Source organism: Cryptomeria japonica, chromosome 11 (assembly GCF_030272615.1).
Source record: "Cryptomeria japonica chromosome 11, Sugi_1.0, whole genome shotgun sequence".
In the NCBI taxonomy this organism is placed as follows: Eukaryota; Viridiplantae; Streptophyta; class Pinopsida; order Cupressales; family Cupressaceae; genus Cryptomeria; species Cryptomeria japonica.
The window spans coordinates 256283251-256292757 of NC_081415.1; the positions used below are offsets into that span (position 1 = coordinate 256283251).

A 9507-nucleotide genomic window follows, 5' to 3' on the forward strand; every position below is an offset into this window, starting at 1 on the left:
TGTGTTCCTTTTTATCCTTCATTTCTAATCACTTTTTGTTATCTTTTAGAGTCAAAGGTATGTGTTCCTTGCCTTAGAGAAATACTAACAAAGTGTTAGAGTTGATTAATTTATTCTACTTCCCAAACTGAAATAAAGCGTCAAATTTCATCATTTTCTTCTATGTCCCAACTCCCAACACTATCATTTTTCCTCTTCTAGAATTGAGTTTCAAAATTATTTTTATGAATTGTATATAATAGATTCTATTTAATCTTTAATAGGGTTTGGGTGGGAAAATATTGTGTATAATACATAAAACTGTCATTAATGTGGTAGGTGTAATGAGTGTTTTGTAAAATGTCAAAATACATGTACTTCTAGATTTAACCCCTACAATTTTTAGAGAGAGGTTTCCTTCTTGAAAAGTTCATTCCTATTTTGTGAGAAATGGATTTCATACTACTCACACTAGAAAGTGAGAGGAAAAAAACTCTACCAATATAATGATATTATTTAGATGTTAGATGGTTTTTGCTATCCTCAATATATAGATTTTATGGATCTCTTCTATGCCTTGTAAATCTTCGCTAGAGATATTCGCTATCACTCATACCTCACCAAATCTAGGACATTTATTATAATGATTGATCTAAGCCATGATATCTTATAAACTAGGTTACCTATCATATAAAGGGAATTTCATTTCTTTCGCAAGGGATAGATTTTCTCTCTAGGGAAGATTAGGATATTTCTTTAGGTTTTTGTTGGATATTTCATGCCAAATTATATTTAGAATTATTGGAACAAAGAAGAACCAACATATTAAAACTTATATAGGATGAAATCGATCAGAGGAGAGCCAAACACAAGCAACATCTTTCATCTCCTTCTGCATCAGTGGAGACCCTTACTTCCATGGTTAAGGATACCTCAGATTCTAGTACCACTAATTTTGTTAACGATTCAAACAAAAATATTTCCTTCTTTGACAAAGTACTTAGTTTATGTAAGGATTGGCAGGATTGTGATGCCTCCGCCAAGTAGGTCATCTCTTTGTGCCTTTGGCAGTTGGTTGGTTTTGCTAGGTTTTATGTATTGGTGGTTTTTGTTGTTAACTCTATCTCTGGTTTAGTTTGTGTTAGTGGTTTTTTGTTTGTCTTTGTTTGCTAGGTCTTTTTTTTTTGCTAGGTGTGCCCTCCTTATGCGTCCTAGATGGCACTTTTATGTAGTTATGTAATACAGTATAATGGTACGGGCCTATCATGCTTTTTATAAATTAGAACATATTAAAATTTATATACTATTTTGTTTCGTGTTTTTGAATTATATGGTTGGAGTTTTTGTGCTAGCCTTAAAAAATACATGGTCCAAAATTTGTAGAAAAAATTCAATTTGCAATAACTTTCAATACCAAATACTAATCTATTAAATTGGTTTATCAATCCAAATAGATCCTATATTGAAGAATATTCTTTTTGTGATAATGTTGACACCCATACAGAACTCTAAAAAGACTTATATACAAAGAAAAGAAAAAAAAAGTTTAGATGATGCCAATTGGCCTAACCCTTGAGATTCTCATGTACCAATATTCGTTTAGAGTAATGAAATCAAGAGGATTATCATTACCAATGATTTTGAATGTACATGTGTAGTTCATAGGTGGACTCAAGATCATTAATAATTTTGAATGTACATGTGTACTTCATAGGTGGACTCAAGATCATTACTTTGGCTATTTGACATCATGTCAAGTATTTTGGCAGTTGTTTCAAGTTCAACATGTTTGACTAATGTAGATTCACCTACACTCAAAAGGGTGGAAAATTTTAATAGGTACAAGTGCATAGATTGACCTTTTACTATTTTGTTTATGCCACTTTGCTTGGATATCTTGAGTAATTGGCTATTATCCATGATTTTGTGTATTTTCGCATCAAATTTGACCCAAATTTTTAGATTGACTCTTGGAAACATGGTTAACCCTTTTCAAATAAATACCAATCATGGATTACATATTTATTTTCCTGGATTGATTATGTGGACAAAATCAAACCTTGTTTAATTCAATTCTGTAAAATTGACTCATTTTTTTTTTTTGAATTCTAAATTCAAATTAGACATGTATGACCCCTTGCAACTAGCCATTGTGCATCATTTCTCACATCAAATCTCTTGAATTATGTATCCAATTCAAGTGAAAAGGATACCATCCCTACACACCTGATCATAACTTTCACTCTAGCAATCATTCAACATGCAATCTTCCATCATCTAGCATATACTGACTTTTCACCAATTTAATGTCCAAATTTCTCTTTTTCATTTACTGCTATCAACTTACAATGGGATCCATATCTGGATTTAACAACTTTCCAAAAGCACTCTTGTCACTCTAGCTTCAAGCTTCTACTCCTAGAACCCAAGTTACATACTAGGACATTACATTACTCTTGTTGCATTCAAAATCTTAAGCATTATATTTTCTAAATTATAGAATCCAAGTGACCCTCATGTAGGGTAGTGTCTATTGCATTCATTATCTTTCAATATTTTATGAAGCACTCTCAATTCAAAAATAAAGGCTCAACCAAGGAGAACATGATCCTCACTTGGCAAGATCCTCTAAGGCATTGGTCGACAACATTTCTCTTTGTTTTGTGAATGCCATATAATACATAGACTACTATATACAGTTCTAGATCAATGTTGATTTTAATTTCTTTCATAATTTATCTAATTGTTCATATCATATCAAATTTTATGAACAATTTCTAATATCAAATTTAGTATCAAAATATCAATACCCATCATCTATCACAACATTTTTCAACTCCTTTCTTTCAAATACCAAATACATATATTATTATTTACTTCAATTTTCAAATCTATTCAAATACAAAAATTCCAATGCCAATTCTTAAACCTCTTCACTCATCCATTTACAACCTTCACCACCTAACTGCGGCTCTAATGGTACAAACCAACTAATTAAATAACTAACAAAAACTACACATCTAACTAACAAACTAGTTTGTTTGCCATTTATTCTATGTATTAATTCCTTAAAAAACAGTTACAAAACCGTAGCCTAACCGACATAGGGTTTCATTTTTTCTCCGACGATCCCTATATAAGATAAATCAATCCCTCTGAGTAAACCCATGAGAGCTTTGTTTCGTTTCGTTCTATCAGTTGCAGAGCTCTCTGGTTTAAGTTCATCAACAGCAATGGAAGGCAAAACAATGATTCTCAAGACTTGGGATAAACAAGAATTCAAAGTGGATGAAAGTGTGATAATGCAATCCGAATACCTTACAGACTTAATGCAAGACTACGAGAATGATAAGAGCTATTGGGAGGAAACATCAATTCTAAGTGTACCCATGTATGGCATCTCTCCCAGATTATTGGAGAAGTTGCTAAGTTTCTGTAATTATCATGCCACTGCCAAATCCAACAATACAACCCAGGAGGCTGTGAATGAATGGGAAAAGTCGTTTGTTGATGAACTTAAAGGGGATATGCCAACTTTATTCTGTCTTCTCAAGGTTTCTCATTACCTAAAAGTGAATCATCTTTATTTTCTATTATGTCAAACTGTTGCTGATTCGCTTGTGGAATGCGAGAACACGAGCGATCTCCAGCGATTAGTCACCATACCCGAAGTTACAGAAGAGATCGCACAGTTGTTCCCCGTTATTGTAAGCAACGAAGACAATATGATCCCTTGAATAAAATCATTTGAAAGGTTCTCTCTGACCAGATTCTGTTGTTTTATGCAAATGTTCACTTCAGAAATCTTTTTTAGTTCTTCACAGATTTTTGAGCGATTTCTATTAAGATAATATGATTCCTTGAATAAAATCATTTGCATGTTTCATTCTGAACACAGATTGTGTTATTTTCGGCAAATGTTCACTTCAGTTATGGTTTTTTAGATTGATTTATATGATATATCTAATTGGATGGACTCAAGTTTTTTCTAAGCATTCGTTTCTATTAGATTGATGTTTATTTCAAGAATGGAAGTTCTTTATCTATTTATTTTTTATTTTCAGTTCTGTTGTTTACACAGAATGTAAACCATATCATATAGTTGCTCAATATTTTCTAAATTCCATGAGAGATGAAGAATTAATGTGGCCGATAAAGAATCGACATGATGTTTTCCATCCACGAATAAAGATAAATTCGTTATTCAAACGCATTAATAAACGCGGTTGTTTTTTGCGAATAAGATTAGTTAAAAAAAACTGAATGAGAAACGTTGAATCCATTTACATTATCTATTCCTAGTGAAGAAGATGTGTGATATTGTAGCTATCTATAAATTATCATAGATTTTAATGCGATTTTTATTGGTTTGATCTTTTTAATTTTATTTTATTTTATCTGTTGAAAAACAATTGCAAGATTAAAACATATACTAAAATGTAAGATATATTAAAATTTAATTAATGATAATATAAAACTTTATTAAATGGTTAGTATTATGGTTATGGATAGGGTTAGGGTTAAGGTTAGTATTATGGTCAAGGTTAAGGTTTACATCATTGTTAGGGCTAGGGTTAGGGTTTATATTGTGGTTAGGTTCCTCATCAAGGTTATGGTTTGGTTTAGGTTTAGAATTATTGTTAGGGTTAGGAGTTAGGATTATTGTTAGGGTTATGGTAGGGGTTTAGTGTTATGGTTAGGGGTAGAGGTTACATCATGGTTGGGGTTAGGCTTAGGATTATTGTTATTGTTAGAATTATGGCTAGTGTTAGCATTTACATCATGGTTAGTGTTAGGATTAATGTTAGGGTTTACATCATGGTTAGGGTTATAGCTAGAATTAATATCAGAATTAGGGCTTGTGATTATGCTTAAGGTTAGGGCTTGAATCATGGTTAGGGCTTGTGATTATGCTTAAGGTTAGGGCTTGAATCATGGTTAGCGTTAGGATGTTTGGGATAGGGTTTACGGTTAGGTTAGGATCATGGTTAGGGCTTACATAATATTTAGGTTTAGGTTTTAACTTTAGGTTGGGAATTATTGTTAAGGTTAGGGTTTAGGGTTATGGTTAGGAAATTACGATTATGGTTATGGTTTATGTCATGGTTGGGGTGAGGGTTAGGATTAGTTTGACAATTAGAATTATGGTTATGGTTAGGATTTTGAGTAGGGTTAGGGTTAGGGATAGTTTTTGGGTTAGGGTTAGGGTTAAGGTTTAGGGTTAGGTTTAGGTTTAGGAATTAGGGTTATGGCTAGGTAAGAGTTAAGGTTAAGGGTAGGGCTAAGATTACAATTATAGTTGGGGTATATGACTATGGTTAGGGTTATAGGTTTCGTGATGGTTGGAGTATTAGAGTTAAAGTTAGGCTTTGAGTTTAAGGTTCTGGTTAGGATTATGGTTAGGGTTAGGATGTACATCATGGTTAGGGTTAGGGTTAGGGTTAATTTTAGGGTTAGGGTTTACATTATAGTTATGGTTAGGGTTAGGCTTTACTTCATAATCATGGTTAGGGTTTACATCATAGTCATGATTAAGTTTATGGCTAGGTTATTGTTTACATCATGGTTGGGGTTAGGGATAGGATTATGGTTGGTTAGGTTTAGGGTTATGGTTATGATTAGGTTTAGGGTTATGGTTATGATTAGGTTTAGGATTTATAACATGGTTAGGATTATAGTTATGGTTATAACATGGTTAGGGTTAGGGTTATGTGTGGGTTATGATTAGAGTCAGGGTTCAATTATGATTAGGATTTGGGTTATGTCCAAATTTAGGGTAAGAATTATAGTTAGATTGGGGTTAGGGTTTCATTTTATTTATAAGGGTTTAAATATGTTTAGGGTTGGGATTTACACCATGCCTGGGTATATATAGGGCTAGGTTTAGTGTCTAGGATTTTGGATGAAATTCTTGTTAAGGTTTACATCATGGTTAGGGTTAGTGTTAGAGTTTAAGATTATTGTTAGTGATATGGTTAGGGTTAGGTTTACATCATGCTTACGGTTAGCATTAGGGTCTACATCCCAAATAATAGTTAGGGATAGGATTTTGAGTTAAGTGTTAATGTTATAGTTAATTAGAATTAGGGTTTAATTATGATTAGCATTATGGTAAGGTTTTAATTATGATCAAGGTTTAGGGTAGATTATGGTTAGGGTTGGATAAGGGTTAGTGTTAAATTAGGATTAAAGTTCAATTAGGGTTAGGGTTAAGGTTAGGGTTAGAGTTAAGATTCAATAATATTAGCATTAGTGTTAAAGTTGAATTAGAGTTAGAGTTAAGATTTAATAACATTAGAATTAGTATTGAAGTTGTAGCTAGGGCTTAATTGTAGGGTTATAGTTAAAGATAAGGTTAGGTTATGGTTAGGTTTCAACTATGATAAGATTAGGTTATGGTTAGGGTTTGATAAGGTCTAGATTAGGGATATTGTTAGGATTAGACTTTGATTATGATAATGGTTTAATTATAGTTAGAGTTAGTATTCGATTTTAATTTGGGTTAAAATTAAAGGGTTATGATTCAATTATAATAGGATTAGGGTTAAGTTAGGATTAGGTTAGATTTGGATTCAAGTTGTAGATATTATTTAATTATTTGGGGTTATAGTTAATTTTAGGGTTAGGATATGGTTAGGTTTCAATTGTGATAAGAGTTAAGGTTAGGGTAAAATTAGGTTTAGGGTTAATATTGGAGGTAGGGGCTAATTATAGGTTTTAATTATGGGTAGATTAGGGTTATGATTATAATTAGCATTTGGCTATGGTTATGGTTAGGGTTTGAGTATGGTTAAGGTTAGCTTTTTATTATAATTAGGGATTGGTAAAGTTATGGTTTGATTTTTGTTAGGGTTTAATTATGGTTAGATAGGGGTTCAATTAGGTATAGATTAGGGATATTGTCAAGGTTAGGGTTTGATTACATATGATAAGGTTAAAATTATAATTAGTGTTATTATAGATTCTAATTAGGATTATGATTCAATTACATTAGGGTTAAAGTTAAATTAGGATTACAATTCAATTAGGGTTTGGGTTTGGGCTAGAATTCAATCAATATTAGGGTTCAATTAAAGTTAGGGTTTAGCTTAGGGTTAGGACTAATTGTGGCTAGATGGGATTTAATTTGTAGGTAGTGTTTGATTCTCTATGGTTATAGTTATGTTTATGGCGAGGTTTCAATTATGGTAACATTAGGTTTAGGGTTAAAATTAGTGTACAGTTAGGGTTAGGGTTAAGATTGGAGGTAGGGTTTAATTATAGGTTTTAATTATGATTAGATTAGGGTTTTATTAAGGTTAGGGTTAAGGTTTGACTATGATTGGGATAAGGGTTTTATTATGGTTAGGGTTTGCTTATAATTTTGTTTTGGTAAAGTTATGGTTTGATTATGATTAGGGTTTAATTATAGTTAGATTGAGGTTTAATTTAGGTCAAGATTATGAATATTGTCAAGGTTAAGGTTTGATTATGGTAAAATTTTAAATATAGTTACGTTTAGTATTAGATTTCAATTAGTGTTAAAGTTAAGGATATGATTCAATTACATTAGGGTTGGGGTTATATTAGGATTAAAGTTCAATTAGTGTTATAGTTTGGGCTAGATCAAATAGGATTGGGGTTAAATTAGGTTTATGGTTCTTATTAGGCTTAGGAATCAATTAGGGTTAGATTAAGGTTCATGTTGTGGGTAGGATTGAATTCTATGCTTAGATTTAGGGTTTAGGGTTAATATTAGGACTATAGTTAGGGTTATGTTTTACATCATACTTAGGGTTATGTTTTACATCATACTTAGGGTTAGGGTTTACATCATGATTACGATTATACTTAGAATTGGGTTTTGGGTTAAAGACATAGTTAGTTTTAGCTCAATATTAGGGTTAGGGTTAGCATTAGGGTTAGAATAATAATAAAGCTTAGTACAATAATTATGGCTAATTTTTTGGTTAGAGTTTCACATAGGGAAAGTATTTGGGTTATGGTTTGGATTACAGTCAATATTAAGCTTAGAGTTAGGATAATAATTATGATCATGATTAGGGAAATGGTTAGGGTTAAGGTTAGAATTCTAGTTAGGATTTGAGATAGGGTTAGGTTTAGAGTAAGGATTGGGAATAGGGTTAGAGTTAAATATAAAATTAGAATTAAGATCAGTTTTATGATTAGAGACAATATTTAATTTTTTAGGATTAGTCTGAAAATGTGTGTCTATAATTTCTATTTAAAGGCAACATTTAATTTTTTTAATCATTGTGTGAACTTGTTTAGAATGTATATCTCTAAGATTAATCTCATCTCAATCTTAATGTAATAATTTAATTTTCATATATTTTTTTATTACACATTAAATTTAACTTCATCACATTCACCATTCGACTTGATTGCAATCACATCAATTAGAAATCTTGCCTCTATTAATATTAGGCACAAAAAGTGGTTTTTGGTACTACCCATTCTCACGTGTAGTTCTAAATATGAAAGAAAAAAATTCGTACACAAAGATATAAGAAAAAACATGAAAGGCCAAAATAATGTGGGTACCCTAACCCTAGGTTTGAAAAAAATGACCTTCTATATGTCATATTTCTCATATATATTTACACACTATTATATGTATTTGTCATTTTCTTATTGGGTGTGTAAATACATTTTCCAGTTGTCTCATATCAATTTGTGATGCTAATGATAGATATTAAGGGGCTAGACATTAACCCCAAATTTTCTTCTTTATTAAATTCAGAATTTTGACCTCTTTTCTATTAGTTCAATTGATTTGAATTATACATGTTTGTACAATTTATTGCTATTACAAGAAGTATTCAAATAAATTTAATATGTAACTAATATATATACCAAAATCTTAAGCAAGAGAAATTATTCTAAGAATATTTTGATTTTGAACATTAACATCACAATTACATAAAACATCTACATACTTGAAAATGTTAAATATGATCAATTACATTTTGATTTAACAAATTCAATTGAACATTTATTCATTCTAATCCCAACTCTAAAAATCTCAAACTTTTTTAATCTCTTAATCATATATTTTAATAAATTATATATCTTAATTGTAAAGATAAAACTCAAGGGAAGTTACATTTTAATCGTTTCCATGTCATGCCATCTCATGTCCATTACTATTACCTACTTTGATAGATATATTAAAAAATCTAGAAAAAGTGTAAAAACCAATGGCAAACTTGTGTTACATTTCAAAACCAAAAAAAATTATAGGACAAACCTTCCAACTAAAAATGCGAAATGGTATTGAATAAAAGAGAAATTTTAATTGACGTACATTTAATTCATAATTGCTACATAACAACATAATTAACATTATTTTTTTAGCATTCATGGAAGCTAGCCAAGGACATCCCAACTTCACACGGAATTGCTCAAAAAAAGGTATGATAACAAATTCAACATAGATTTTTTTTTAAAAAAGAAACCATGCAAGAGCGGGAGAAGGGAGAGGCTTTGCATTTGAATTCAGGGCAGGGCGGGAAACCCTACAATGGA

The 9507-nt window shown here is 31.1% G+C and overlaps 1 protein-coding gene across 1 annotated transcript; it reads left to right on the forward strand.

Moving 5' to 3' along the window:
• Nucleotides 1–3146: 3146 nt before the first annotated feature.
• Nucleotides 3147–3716, forward strand: LOC131069633 (SKP1-like protein 10). Its single transcript, XM_058005150.2, has one exon. It carries the CDS (start codon nt 3147–3149, stop codon nt 3714–3716), a length of 570 nt encoding a protein of 189 aa, XP_057861133.2.
• The last annotated feature ends 5791 nt before the right edge of the window (nt 3717–9507 follow it).

What these genes read in the sequence shown, in the direction of transcription:
- LOC131069633 (XM_058005150.2), top strand. Translation starts at nt 3,147, where the DNA reads ATGAGAGCTTTGTTTCGTTTCGTTCTATCAGTTGCAGAGCTCTCTGGT.